Consider the following 15,026-nt stretch of genomic DNA (forward strand, 5'->3'; position numbering starts at 1 on the left):
GGATACGAACTCTGACCCAGAGCTGCAGCCAATCGCGTGCTGCCTCATGGACTCATTAATATTATAATGAGACTAACGCCGCCTGTCATCCCTATTTTTTACAGTCTATGCTGTCATCGTCCGCACATAATGTATCTTTTGCAGGAAATTTGTTAAAATGTACATGCAGTTGAAACAACTATTTGTACACGTTTATTTCCAAACAAATAATATTTGTTAATTTAATTTAATTTAACTTGTTTAACTAATTTAACTTAAATTAATACGAGTTAACTGATTATTCGTATAGATACATTTGAAGAAAATATAGCATTTTTGTGTTGTTTATGTACAAAGTATCTTTCTTTAAAATTTAACGACCAACAGAGGTCAGTACAACTCAATGCTTTTCGGTGGGCAGGCGTCAGTGTGTGGTAGATTAATGCTGACTTCATGCTATCGAAAATGTCCTACCACTTCTGAAGTTGTGAATACGAGCTCATCTCCAATTTTTTAACTAGTAAACTAGTATTTACGATATATATATATTTGTTTTGTTTTTTTGTTTTTTAGCCTTTAATAGGCTTTGGCTTTTATTTGATATGTTTCTGAATGTTACATTTTACATTTGTGTGGCATTTCATGAATTAAATTACTTTTCGTAATTTTTACATAAAAGTAAATGTAAAGTTTTACATTTTGCTTGCAATTTCTATTGTAACAGCTTACCACATATATAGTGCCACCGGTTTCACACACAGACGAGGCTGAAGCAAGTCCCTGACTAAAATGCATGTTTGAGCTGTTTTTACTGAAAGCAATTTGCACTGACATATCTTAAAATATGTCAGCGCCATTGTTTTGTCTCAAGATGCACAGCAGTAATGTTTTTTTTAAGACACGTTTATGCTACTTAATGCCCTAATTGAACTAAGGCCTAATCCTGGCCTTGTCTAACCGGGCCATAGTGTCAATAAATTTAATCTTTGGGCAATAATGGCAGAAATGATCAAGGTATGATATCAACCTGAGTTTTCTTTATGTTATTAAATCAAGTTATATTTGAATCTACTTCGCCCACCTTCTTCAGCCCTGGGATAATATGTTCCTATACAGAAAATAAAAACCTGAGAAATATTCACTGTACTAAAAAGTGGGACAAATAGCTCCAAAACAAATAAATGTATATTTAAAAAAAAAAAAAAAAAAAAAAAGCCAAATAATCAACACTTGTTTTTCTTGTTCATTTACCTAATTGATTCTCTGTTGTTATATCTAAAGCTCAATGCGCTATGACACATGAAACAACTGCAATCACTGCCACTGGAAGCCTTTTACTGAAAATAACCACACTTTAAAACAGCAAAGCACCCATACCTCTGATACCTGCATTGTAATGTGGTCCAAGTAGTGTTGTTTCGAAACTGATTCGATTTTTAAAGCTCTATCTAATCAAAGTCTCAATGCATTTGATAAACCCTAAATTAGGGTAAACAAGTAGCCTTGCTTTCCTGGCAATGGTATAGACATTTATTCAATACCAACCAAAAGATTTATTTAAAAGGTTTATTAACAAACCATTAAATTGCAAGTTTTTCTGTGTTTTGCACTATAAATAAGGCTTAATTTATATTGTATCTAATTGTGATACAATATCCAATTGTCTGTTCGATAAACTCCAACAGAATTGGACCAAAATTACCTTGATCACTAATACTAGTTTATATAATCTGACAATGAAAGCTGTGATATTCAAAAAAATAGTAGCTTAATTTCACTGATCTATAGAAGTAACAATATTTTTTTTATAGTCCATTATCTAGAACACAATACATTTAAAAAAGATAATGTTCAAGCAGTACTATGCTCAAGTGGAAAATGAGTATACAAACCACAAACAAATAAATCAAATAAAAGTTCGGTAGCTGATTTGTTGAAAAATTAAACTTGTAGGACAGTCAATTTGTTTAATTGGCCTCAGTAAAACAGTCTACAATAGCGTGAATACATGAGCTGGCAGAGGACATATACAGGGAGACAACAGTATTAAAAGGTTTGTCAGCATTACAAATTAAGTTGTTCATATTAAATTACATTTTTTTCTTGTCATCTTTTTTTATTTAAACTTAACTCTATACAATGTAGTTTTAATATGCTCTGCACACATAGTGCTGTGGTTTGAGATATTACGACATCTACCTAGCATTTTTAAAATATGAGCAAATTTAATTATAGTGTGTTAATCAGTAATAACCATACCTCTGGTGAGAAATATTACACTTTGTGACAGTCTAAAACTCCATGTGGATCTCTCTGTCCTTTTAACTTTCCTTGGATTGAATCAGATCAGAAACTCCTCACTCTCCTTGGTTTTCAGCCCCCTCGTCTGTCTCTGCCTGTGAACTGGTCTCCACCTCTGCCCCCTCAGTTTGAGATTCAGGCTGGGCTAGAGCTACTTCTCCTTCCTCACTCTCCTCTTCCCGTGTCCGGAACAAGAGCTCCCCTCCCTGGATGACCTGCTCAGTTGTTTGCCATGTGCCATCTCCAGCGTACTGCTGATAAAAGTCAGAGTCCGCCTGAAACATGACCAGGGCCTGGGCAGTGTGAATGCGCACATGCTGGGCGAGAGAGCTGGCATCCAGGAACTTCTCACCGCATGAGTCGCATGCATACAAGATCTGGGTGTTGGGATCTGCAGGAATAGATCAGCACACTTTTTCAGCTTTGCATTGAGTGTACAAGTTCATGAAAAATGTTCACATCCGTGTAACTCCTGGAGGATCACCTGCCTGGGTGCCCTGATGTTTGAATGGGAGTGTTGCTCAACCTGCCTTTACAAAATCACCCACAGGTGCCCAACAGTGTGTAAAGGTTGGGTTAAATATTTTTGGGAGAATGTATAGAGTCATTGTCATGTTAAAAAAGTGCCCAAAAAACACAAGGTAGAATCTTCCATTTCAAGATTTTGTATCACATAATGGTGTGTGAATTCATGACACCACTGATTAAGTACAACTCCCCCACTCGTTCAGGACTCAGACATTTACTACCACAGAAGTTCACTATGGAGCCCAGGCACTTCTCACTCCTCCCCCTTGCAAAGTCATACATTTTGGATGCTGTTAGATCCCAAATGATTGATTTGGTCTCATGAGACCAGAGTATGGATTACCAGAAGTCTATATTTTGTTCAAGTGGACCTTGGAAAAGACTAAATTAGTTTCTTGTGTCCTGTGTGGACAAGAACAATGCATTTCACTTCTGCACGTAGCTTATTACTGTGCGAGATGAAATAGTCACTATTCTCACAGCTTTTGCCTGAGACAATTGCTTGTCATTTCTCCTGCTCTTTTCTTAACAAAAAATCCCTCATCATAAAATTAAAATTTAAAGTGATTGCCTGGTTGTTTCAGGGACTTTGTCACAAGTCCATTCTTTTTCAGTCTCTGTGTTACTTTTGCTATATTTTCACACTTTAAATGGTAATCCTCTTGTACGCAAAGAAATAAGTCTGAGAATGATTCAATAGGCTATATAACACTTTTTTTTTTGTCAAGAAATTACTCTTATTTAAATGTTTTGGTTCAACATACTCACCTGTTGATCAAAAACGCATTTAACTTGCACCAGTAAATTTGTATTTAGTTTTATTTTGTAACTTTCAGGAAGATATACTCATTTTTGCATCACAACATTTTATCACTTTAATAGGAAAATCTTATTTTCCTGATTAATATTTACATGCTTCTTTGAAAATTAAACAAGCAGACTTGCTGGAACATTATATCTTCAAGAAGATATCTACTGTAAAGAGTAATTGCTGAATTTGTTAACTTTCAGAGTTAATGCTGCTGAGTACTGTACCTGAAAACACTCTTTATTTCATTTGTATCTATGTTTTTTATATTAATTTGTGCTATCACTTGTAATTTGTGTATTTGTTCTTGCTTTATTACTGATTGTTTACTTGCCTTAAAAAAATGTTTGAACTTTATATTCGTTTTTTTGTGTGTGGTATAAAAATTGGAATCGAGAATTGTGAAATTTCACTGGTATGCAAAATGTTGGTGACATTACCTTATTCTTTAAAAAAAACATTGTAAACAAAACAATATCTTTTACTCATTTCCACCCCAGAAATTGAAAGGAAAAATCCATTTAATAGAGACATCAGAAGCAGTATTGGTGTCGGTGATACTGGCCTTCATTCATTGCACTTTCTAAAAAGATGTCATTACACAAATATTTGAAAAATACCTTCTTTATGTTGTTTCTACATTAATTAGGAGTTTCAATGTGAAATTGTGTATTACAATATACAAATATCGTACAAATTTTAATGTTCGGTGCGATTAATAAAAATGTGCAATTCATTAGTTGACAGCACTAATATATACAGTATATAAATGATGTATTACTCACCTGCTTCTTGGACTTTCTCCACTGCTTTTGTGATCTCTGCTTTCAGTGCTTCAGTTTCATCTGCGGACACAGAGGTTGCCACTGGCAACACTACAGGGATCAAAAACAACAAATAATATTAGGAGACCATCCAAGTGCCATTATGGTGACACTCAGATTTAGCAAATGCCCTTAGAACCACCTTTCTACAAGGCGCAGTGTAATAATCATTTTTATCACACTCCTCTGTCATATTCCCTCACCCGTGAGCTGTGCTACGGCACTGCCAGCCAGAGCCTCTGTGGCCAAAGTCACTATGTCTTCTGTAGTAACCGTGACGATGTTGACTTCATTATTGTCGAGCTCTGAGCCCGGGCCAGAGTCAGACAGCAGCTTCTCCTCCTCGTCGTCGTCATCCTCTTCAGCCACCACCAGTCTCTTCATGCCCGCCTTCCCCTGGTGCACCGTCTTCACATGGGAACGCAGATTGTCCACACGGTTGAATCCTCGGCCACACTTATCGCACAGGAAAGGTTTCTCCCCTGTACCCAAGAAGTCGTTAGAAGCACATAAGAGAGAACTACATAAGAAAAGGCTCAATTATAAAAAAAATGTTGCATCTTACCTGTGTGAATGATGATATGCTTTGAGAGATCTCCCACATTGACAAACGCTTTGTTACAGGTGTGGCACTTGTGTGGTCGAATATTATCATGATGACGGATGTGATTGGCCAGCTGGCTGGACTGGACAAACCTTTGAGGTATGATAGTCAAATTGAACTTTTAAAGTGTTGTGCCATTGTGAATCTATGCAAAATCATTTATGCAGTGTCTCAAATACCTTTTTCCACAGCGGTCACACACGTACGGTTTCTCCCCAGTGTGTTGGCGAACATGAGCAATGAGTGAACTGGCCTGAGTGAAGCCTTTTCCACAAATCAGACACAGACAGGGCTTTTCCCCTTAAACAGTAAGACAGAGACATTCAAATCAACTTTTAAAGAGGACCTATTATGCTTTTTGACATTTTCAACTTTAGTGTGTAATGTTGCTGTTTGAGCATGAAAAAGTCCTGCAAAGTTACAAAGCATAAAGTCTGCTCTATATCAGTAAGCACTGTTTATGAACTCCCAGAAACACCTCGATTGTAGTCTTGAGTGTTCTTCTGGGAACGTGCATGTCACAATATTCCTCATTTGGTTGAGTTGCGTTAGTAGTGTGTTGTTGCTATCGCCAAGAGATGCTGTTTTTTTCCACCCAGATCTAATGCGCTATGGTAAGAGGTGTGACATTTCCGAAACACGCTTGAAGGGGTTGACCAATCACAACACACTAATCCAGCCGACCAATCAGAGCACACTGCACTTTTCGGAAGACAGGGCTTCATAGAGACCAGAACTAAACAGTGTTACAGACTGACATTCAAGCATGAACATTCAAAACAAAATCAAGACTTTGTAAAAGGGTCCTCTCTTTAGATAGATAGCTGTGACTGAGGACATGAAAAATGTCTCATACCTGTGTGGATGCGCACATGTCTCTGCAGGGCCCCAGGGTCAGCAAAGGCTCTCTGGCAGTGCATGCAGACGAAAGGCTTTTCACCACTGTGCACACGCAGGTGTCTCTTCAGGTTGCCTGTGAACAGAGGGACATTAAAATTCCTTTGCGAATGCATATATTGCTGTGAAAATGCCATAACTTGTCCCAATGTGTAAATCTCACCTGAGGTGGTGAACTGTTTCCCACACTCCTTACACTTAAGTGGCCCATCTGCAATGTGGATCTTCAGATGTGCTTTCAGGTTCCCCAACTAGAAAAAGAAAAAAAATATATAAAATTAAATCTATTTGTTCACAGTTATCAGTTTACTGTGCATTCTGCCTCAATAACAAAAAATGATGTGTCCTCAGCTTTTTGTTATGCCTGATTAAAATGCCTTTGTAATATAGCCTACTGTTGTAGAAATGGCTATAATATAATTTCAATATGTTATAATCTATACATTTTGTCTGCATATTATATTATATTTTTATTATATTACATTTATATTCACCGAATTATTTCTAATATTATTACAGGATTATTTCTACATATAATATATAAAAAGCAAAAGAGTATAACATTCTGTTGTGATGCTAACAATATTAATATATATATGTTAACTACAAACATGAACTAACAATGAGCAATATTTCTACAGCACTTATTGTAGACTTATTGTCATTCTCAAGATTTACTAATAAGTTTTTAAAATCAAAAGTTGTATCTGTTAACATTAGTTAATGCATAACATGAATATGAATTTTTACTAACATTAAAAAAGGTTAATAAATGCTATAAAATATATTGCTCACTGTAAATTCGTGTTAACTAATGCATTAACTTATGTTAACAAAAGAGACCTTATTGTTAAGTTTTATCATAAAAACAGTAATATTGTGAAATATTATAATTTAAAATAGCTGTTTTTTTTAAATGTAATTTATTCCTGTGATGGTGATGTGAAGCTGAATTTTCCGCATCATTACTCCAGTCTTCAGTGTCACATGATCCTTCAGTAATCATTCTTATATGCTGATTTGCTGCTCAAGAAACATTTCTTAATATTATCATCAATGTTGTAAACAGTTGTGCTGCTTAAGATTTTTGTGGAAACCGTGCTGAATTTAAAGAATGAATCTGAGAAGAATGAAAAATGACTGACCCCAGACATTTGAACGGTACAGTATATATTTATAATATACACATCATTATAAGACTGTAAGGTTTTTCTAATTACATTTATAAAGACAATAGTGGTTTAAAACCAGTTTAAGTGGATCTCTCACCTGGTTGAATTTCTTGTCACAGTGTTGACATTTGTGACCTTTGTTAGTGTCGTGGGTCTCTAAATGTCGCATCTTGGCAGTGGGGTCAGAAAAGGCCCGTTCGCAGTAGTCACACTGGTAGGGTTTTTCTCCACTGTGCACCAACTGATGCCGCTTCAGGTTTCCAGAAGTGGTGAAGAGCTTCCCACAGTCCTCACAGCTGTACCGCGCCTCATCTGTGTGACGCTTCCTGTGTAGGTTCAGCAGGCTGATTTGCCGATAACTCTTTCCGCAAGTGGAACAGCAGTATGGTTTTAGAGGACTGGAGAAACAGAAACGTGTAAGAACGTGTGTGAGGAAAACTGCACATGGTGAAGTTTTTCTGTAAATATAGTTTAATTACTTTATTTCGATTGACAAGTCAGATGAGACTGTAGAGGAAGAGCATTAGACTGTATGAATATAGTGCTCACCTGTGTGTTTTCTCATGTGCTTTGCAGGCAGCTGGGTCTGAGAAAGCTTTGTCACAGTCTCTGCAACTAAATGGCTTCTCACCAGTGTGAATGCGCATGTGACGTTTAAAGTTGCCTGTGTGTGTAAACTTCTTCCCACAGTCCTGCAAGAATCAGAAAAACTATAATGAAAATAGAACTATTAAACCTGACAGTGGAAAAGTCTATCATTTTGACTGGTACTGTATAACAAACAGACCTAAAGGACAAAGACAATAAGGATTACAAAATTGAAGAATCTCTCACCTCACATTTGTGTGTGACGGAGCCATATGCTCTGGACTCACTGCGCTCAGCTGCGGAAGCAGACTGCTTCCCCTCCGAACCCGTCATTTCTCCATCCTCTGTGTCCATCTCCTCCTCTTCTTCTTCTTCTTCTTCTTCCTGCTCCTCATCCTCCTCCTCCTCCACTCCCTCGTCTTCATCCTCTCCATCTTCTTCTTGTACCACATTCTCCATGCTCTCAGCTTTTGACACACTTTCCCCTGCATCATCAACTTTTAGCAAAATTGTTAACAGTTATGAAACCTAAACATAAAAATATAAGGTGAATGTACACCATAGTTATAGACGGCAGAATTTACCTTGCGTAGACGTGTGAACGGTTGCATATTTCGACTTGCTTCTTCTTCTACTAACAAATGACCGTTTAGCCGCCATCCTCTGTGAGAGTTCTGTAGGAGCAGTATAGTGTCACACAAGTGTTGAAACATGGTTAACATTAACAAAATCGTTACGAGTAGAGAATGGACACTAACTAGGAGTGTAGTCTGTGTCAGAAGGGTCATCTTGGTATGGTGGAATCTCTTTTGTGGCTTTCTCTTCTTCTGTTTCTGTCTTGCTATCCAAGACAATGGCTTTTTTTAGCCTCGTTTTAGACGGCCTACTAACTTTGCTGACAGCTCTCAGAGACTTTGTGCTTTGTTTCTCAGTCATGTTACTCGCAGCCTCCTGGGTTTCTGTTGTTTCTGACTGCGAGGGAGTTTCCTTCACTTCAGGAACCACATTCGGAGTCACTGAATGACTCTCCTGCTCTTCCTGGGAACTTGCATCCTTCGGATTCCTCACAGATCTCGGCTGTTCCTCAGTTACTACTATTTTACATGAACACAAATGAGAAAGGGTTTATAGTTGTATAACAACTTCTTAAACTAACAGCATGTGATAATCTGAGCTCTGCACTAACCAGGCTTGGTTGATGAAGGAACAGTCAAGGACTGAAAAGCTGAACAAGCATTGACAATTTCCTGCATTTGAAGGAAAGTAGCTACAGCAAGAACGTCCTCTATGTTCTGAGGGCTCAAAGTCAGCTTTGCGGTGTACATAAACTCAAGGACCTGCTCAAGACCTGAATACAATATTGAATACATTAGACAAAGGCAGAAAACGACAAACAACCAAAGAGCAAGAGAAATGTTAAAATTGAATTACATATGATTAACCACAAAAGACCAGATTAATGGGATAGTTCACCCAAAAATAATTACTCACCCTCAAAGTGTATGGCTTTCTTTTGTGGAACAAAAAAAGTTCTTTGTCCATACAATGGAGATCAATTGTTTGTTTCCCAACATTCTTCAAAATATTTTATTTTGCGTTCCACAGAAAGAAAGAAATGCATTTGAAACAACATGAGGGCGAGTAATTGATGATCAAATTTATTTTTTTTAAAGTTCTCTGTAAGAATGCAAGCCTACCTGATGCATTGCTGATATCAAGATGAACAACATCTTTCTGGTCCAAAAAGAGTGTGCGGAAGTAAGCACTACATGCCGCCAGCACAGCCTTATGGGCCTTGAAGTCAACTCCATCCACCACAAAAGTGCAGTCACAAAGAAGACCCAACTGACGTTGTTCATTAAGTTGCCCTAGCACTTTCCCACTATGCCAAGGAAAGTCCATAGCGGATGGAGCAGACTATTGCACTTTAGCCCACAGTATCCTATTCATAAAAAAATGAGAAAAAAATAAATGATTGCACTATTGCTGCTTTTGCATTTGAGGCTTATAAACTAAATGCCCCAGTTTGCAAGGATGTAAACAAATTGAGGTGAACCAGGGCCTTAGTCTGGCTTAGTCCCAAGCCATTCATATCAATTCTGTCCCAGGCCAGCCCCAGTGAATTTTACCATATGTAAAAGTTTACAAATCAACAACTATCTGAATGATGCAGATTAGTGATGATGGCCATAATTCAATATTGTATTATTTTTAAGTACTTTCACAAAAAGTGCTAAAACTGAATATTTATTTTTGTGCTATGATCTACACCTCATCCAACTATACTCCTATATCTGAACATCTAATATCTAATGAAATATCTGTGGAATATCTAATACAGAGTACAAAACCATCCCTCTATGGTGCTTTATTTTCATTATGATTCAGTGCGTGTATATTGCCAAACATTAATCATCCAACAGACGTTATTTACTTGAATAAACAAACATCATTAACAGTCCGTGTGTTTCTGTGCGACACTGAAACGTTTATCTCGAGCTCGCTCGGGACATTTTGTCCTGCAGTCTAATTCAAACTGTAATTGTCAGCCGAATCGAGCACAATAATGTCTGGATGTGTGGCTTTAGCGAGTAAATGTGTCTAGTGATTTGGAGAGTAACTGCGCAATAACCCAACAAGAATGTGACGATGTTGCGGATTGATTATGAGTCCTCTCTGTCTCTCTTAGCTCCGGGATTAATTCAGCGTGCCTGGCCCTGTTGGATCAAGATGGCGCTGACAGAGGCGGGCTATAATCCTGCCTCTTCTTTGCTTATTTTAGCTGCGCTTTCGTTAGAGACTTGCCTGAAAAGTAGCCCTAAAACAATTCGATGATCGGGTCATGTTTGACGTTCTTTACCTTATATAATGGACGAGTTTCTAGCTTTCCCTGACTTCAGCTGATCCCGTCCAATCGAGTGTTTCGGTGATCGATCTCACTGCTCAGCCTCGTCTCGCCGCCATCTTCCGCTCTCTGATCGATTGATAGTGGCCGAGCGAATGGCTGGAAGTTAAACACCATAGCGCATGCGCGGACTTTTCTTGTAACTGTTTTGACCACATGACGGCGAACTTTAGCTATTAATAAATACAGTGAGCTAGTAATAAGACCAGAGTAAGGAAATATCCATAAAACAAAAAGCAGCTAGTTTATTAATTGGGTCATTAATGCGTTTTAACACCACCACGGGTTTCAAAATATGTTTTGAATTGATGCAAAACAAAAAGGGGACAGTTATATTGCACATTTTAGTCATTAACCAAACCATCAGTGAACCATTAACATGTAGCTTTAGGCTAAAAATGGCAGACCTATTTCTGCTATTTAGCTGCTTTACTTATAATTAAATTATAAGTAAAGCAGCTAAATAGTAGGAAATAGGCTTATTACGCTTTATGTTCCCAATTCATATTTTTGAACTTTAGTAGCTACATCTGTATGTTGCTACATTCTTAATTTCATGTAAATGTTCATATTTCCTCAAGAATTTAGAATATTAATATACACTTTGAATGCTGGAAAACACTCCCTTAACCAGCTGATTTTCTGGTTTTAAAGGGGTTTGGGCATTTTTCATTTGGTTAGGCTTGGAGATCAGCTGACCTTTCAGCTAAACCAGCAACGACTAGATTAAGATGGCTGGGAGACCAGCAAAATCCAGTCCATCTGATCATTTTAGGATAATTTCTTTTTTTAATAATTTACAATTTTGAACAAAATAATAATCTGTTTTATGTACAACTAATTTGTATCTGGTTCAGCACAGTGACAGGTTGATGGATGACAAAGCATAAAAATAGTTGATGATAAGACTGAATAATAACAGCAGACTCTATTTATAGAATAAGTACTCAGAGACACAGTACCTGTCATTTGCTCACGATGTCCACTTTAATGGAAGTGGACAGGAACCAAATCACTGACTCACAAAGCTCAAAATATTCATCAAAGGTGTTCTTGTTTTATTCTGTTCTAAAGTGGTTTTAATCACACAACACAACTATTTAACATTTAGAAAATGTACCTTTTGATAACAATAACAATCAGCTCAATAAATAGGTTTCTCACCATTTGGGAACGAGTTGCATTATTTGTTCAGATTGTCTGTCATACAGTGGGCTCCAAAAATGTGAGAGACATCTTCCTTTTTTATTTCATAATTTGAGAATGACTGATAAAAGCTTTGAGCTTTAATGAAAGCAAGAACATCTAGCCGCCTGTACAAAGAGTCACATGATTAGTGTAACAAAATTGTTTACTTGATTAGTGACACAGGAATAGAGCAGAATCTGAAACACTTCCTATTCATTTAAATATACATAATTTTTCTTTCCTACTCTCAAAATCCTAAAATGTTCTCTTTCTTTCTAAGTTTAACTTTTGAATCGCAGATTTTAAATGTGGTCTCTGACTTTTGGACCGCACTGTACGTATATTGTAAGGTGATATACAGTTGGCAGGGAATTGAAGTTAGCAGTGCATTTGTCTTGAATGTTTTGAATACATATGACAGGCTTAAATTCCATCCAAGTCTAATGAGAAGAAATGAGAGAAGGTCATGGAGGAATGACAAAGCAGGACTAAGTAACTATATTTTCAAGGTCATTTATCACAGGAAAACAGATACAGCAGGAGGGGAAAGATCTAAATTTTGATCTCTGTGCGGAACGTCTGTGCGTGCTCTAGTTTTGCAGTGTTTCTCTGTGCTTTTATAGTGAGAGTCCCATCAGCCCCTAAACATGACTTGACCGAGGTGGGGTCCACATCCTCTGGTAGTTGGCATTTATGGGTAAAAGTGTTCAACACTGTCCCATCAGTAGCAAGCTGTTGAACAAAATGCACACGTAAGGGAATTAATGATATTCTGAACAGTTCAGTTGTATTATACAGAGGCCTGTATCTATTTACCTTTTCAGCGTGAACTTCAATCTGATTGTTTGAGGTGGTGACTATCACATCCTCAGGTGAGAAGTCTTGGACATCCACTGTGAATTGGTATGTGTCTCCCAGAGTCTTGATGTTTCCAACTGTCCCTGTTCTGTCTAAAGGAAAACAAAAAATCTAATGTGATATCTGAAATATATTACACAAGCGTTCTGGAATACTTGATTCTGATTGGTCAGTCGGACCATTAAGGGTTCTGATATTTCCTAATATTCACTGTTGTCTATGCCTTGCGCTCCTCCGACACTACTTTCATGTTTTTTGCAAACATGTTTTTATGTTTACATACAAGCGCAACTGGCGTCAGCTTGCGTCTCAATTATAGACTGTGGTTAAAATTGACATCATATATTAATAGGTCTATTAATGTAGAATTGTCGCAGTTTTCGTCTTGTAGCTAGGCAGATTGTTTTGTAGCCTACATCGTAATGGACTTTTTCTTCTTACTGGGAGCTTAAACAGCCAAGATTAAAAAATAAAGTCAACTCAAATCAAAATTTAATTTATTTTCTTTGTTATTTTCAGTGATAAACTCATGCTATACTTAAATGCATTCTGAATGTGACTGAAACTATCAACTAAAGTATTAACCCTGTTATTCCTCACTTCTGGGTCAAGAAAATAAGCATAACTTTTTTAATGATAGGGATGTACTAATACTATATTTTTTCAATATGTATTCTTTAATATTTTGGGGGTTATTTTTTAGAGGATTTCATGATTCTGGACAATATTCACCTGTATGTATATATTTTCACTAACTAGTTATTGAAGTCTTTTCAGACATAATTACTTTTATTAGTTTTTCCATTTGGATATATATTTTGACATTATCCATTGTCATGATTGTCCATTTTTTGTGTGTTTATATAGCAGGTGCCACATAAGCCATCAAGTTTCGTACCATTCCGATGAAGTAAAAATTAAACATGAAAAAACAATTCACAACATAACATTTGTTGAATACAAAGTTAATTAAGTTAATTAATCAAGTTAATTAAATCAGCAATGAGTAATGAATATACTCTGTTATATTACACAAACACCACTATGTTACAAATGGGCATTCCTTTTCATTAATATCCTTCTAATGATGTGTGAAAATTTGCCTTGATGAATCTCAGACTTCATATCCATAAATCAGGCTCAGCAAGAGATCGCCCTCGAGTCATTCCCCAACAGTGAAGTCACAGCACTGGCTCTGGCCCAAAACATTCCTTAATTTACCCTTTCTCTGCCCCCCATGTGCCCTTGTATAGCATGTGAGCAATCTGTTGTTTTTACATACTTCTACAGTTACCAAGATGCAACTGTGAATATTAAATACATCTGCCTTCACATACATATCACACAGACAAACGGTCAAATCTCAAATCAAGTCAGTCTCGTGCAGTCTTGAAATTCATATACTGCCATAAATACATTTTCAGGCCTCATGCAGTTGACACATTTGTACAGTCAGTGCCCACTTTTTACATCCAAAACAAAAATGTCTGAGGAGTTAAAACTGATAAAGATACATTAGGCTATATAGATCCATAAAGAACTGAAACCAGCCTTAATAACTCACTTGGAAATCCCAAAGCATCCTTTGGACACATGAAAGATCCAAAGTCCTCAGCAAAGAGTCCCCGGCTCTTCTCCATGTATGGGTTTGTTGAGGTTGAGGATGAAGATGAGGAGGATGATTTCTGGTGGTAACTGCGCTCCGACCGGTAGGCAGAGGAGTTGGTCGCACTCATTAGTGTTTAGATGGTTTGTTTGCCTCAAATTGATATCCAGTCAGGGCTTTGTATTGATACGCAGAGCACTGAGTTTATAAATGAGGTAATTTTGGTCCCTGCCCTTTTTTAAAGCATGGTATGAATCCACTCTCAAGCCTGTTTGTATTAGCTGTGTCTCCCTGGAGTGGCTATTGTCTGTCTTGCTGTCCTTTATATGGTGGGTCTGGCTTCTTCTATGTGTGTGTGTTTGTTAATTGTAGGATGACAGTGTGCTATAATTATCATGCGAGGGAGAGGGGCTCTGTGGTCGGAAAAGTTTTGTGTGATGAGGACTTGAGGTTGAGAAAGGGGCTCTGACAAAGACTCAAAGATAGGAAAGGGAGAGAGATTGGGGAGGGGGGGGGTTGAGTCAACAGCTGGCATTCCAGACACTCGCTCCCTGAAATAGCCGTTCTCTTCCTCTCTCCCGTTCTGTGTGCTCTCCATCCATTTTTCTCCAGCCTGCCATCCACAGCAATTTGCCGTGATTTACAAATGCAGGCGTCAGAGGCTTGCGATACCTGTCAATCTGAAAATTACAGTAAACACAGGACCTGAGGGTGTTCATCTCTGCATAAACAACAATGCTGAGGAATGACAGTTCAAACTGAAGATTA

The 15,026-nt window shown here is 37.4% G+C and overlaps 2 protein-coding genes across 3 annotated transcripts; both read right to left on the reverse strand.

The window, feature by feature from the left end:
• Window positions 1-1,932: 1,932 nt before the first annotated feature.
• zbtb17 (zinc finger and BTB domain containing 17) lies at window positions 1,933-10,698 on the reverse strand. 2 transcript variants are annotated; one of them, XM_084098937.1, is made up of 15 exons: window positions 10,562-10,698; window positions 9,399-9,643; window positions 8,888-9,049; window positions 8,460-8,795; window positions 8,286-8,375; window positions 7,948-8,198; window positions 7,663-7,805; window positions 7,211-7,511; window positions 6,105-6,192; window positions 5,901-6,017; window positions 5,224-5,344; window positions 5,006-5,136; window positions 4,644-4,922; window positions 4,402-4,491; window positions 1,933-2,671 (listed from the first exon to the last, which is right to left on the reverse strand). In XM_084098937.1, the coding sequence occupies exons 2-15, from the start codon at window positions 9,601-9,603 to the stop codon at window positions 2,337-2,339; spliced, it is 2,649 nt and encodes an 882-aa protein (XP_083955063.1). In that variant the 5' UTR covers window positions 9,604-9,643; window positions 10,562-10,698; the 3' UTR covers window positions 1,933-2,336. The 2 variants fall into 2 exon arrangements, with proteins under 2 accessions (XP_083955063.1, XP_083955062.1); XM_084098936.1 differs by having other exon boundaries at window positions 8,460-8,798.
• A 945-nt stretch (window positions 10,699-11,643) lies between these two features.
• hspb7 (heat shock protein family, member 7 (cardiovascular)) lies at window positions 11,644-14,700 on the reverse strand. The gene is made up of 3 exons (XM_084098938.1): window positions 14,217-14,700; window positions 12,611-12,744; window positions 11,644-12,526 (listed from the first exon to the last, which is right to left on the reverse strand). Exons 1-3 carry the CDS (start codon window positions 14,386-14,388, stop codon window positions 12,347-12,349), a joined length of 486 nt encoding a protein of 161 aa, XP_083955064.1. The 5' UTR covers window positions 14,389-14,700; the 3' UTR covers window positions 11,644-12,346.
• Between the last annotated feature and the right edge of the window lie 326 nt (window positions 14,701-15,026).

Source organism: Abramis brama (genome assembly GCF_963993115.1).
Source record: "Abramis brama genome assembly, chromosome: 22".
Lineage (NCBI taxonomy): Eukaryota > Metazoa > Chordata > Actinopteri > Cypriniformes > Leuciscidae > Abramis > Abramis brama.

Coding starts and splice junctions, on each gene's coding strand:
- zbtb17 (XM_084098936.1), bottom strand. CDS start 9,603: ATGGACTTTCCTTGGCATAGTGGGAAAGTGCTAGGGCAACTTAATGAA. Junction 8,799..8,887: donor TCCTTCATCAACCAAGCCTG/GTTAGTGCAGAG, acceptor GTTCATGTAAAA/TAGTAGTAACTGAGGAACAG. Junction 7,806..7,947: donor CCGTCACACACAAATGTGAG/GTGAGAGATTCT, acceptor TGATTCTTGCAG/GACTGTGGGAAGAAGTTTAC.
- hspb7 (XM_084098938.1), bottom strand. CDS start 14,388: ATGAGTGCGACCAACTCCTCTGCCTACCGGTCGGAGCGCAGTTACCAC. Junction 12,745..14,216: donor GGATGCTTTGGGATTTCCAA/GTGAGTTATTAA, acceptor GTTTTCCTTTAG/ACAGAACAGGGACAGTTGGA. Junction 12,527..12,610: donor TTGAAGTTCACGCTGAAAAG/GTAAATAGATAC, acceptor TTTGTTCAACAG/CTTGCTACTGATGGGACAGT.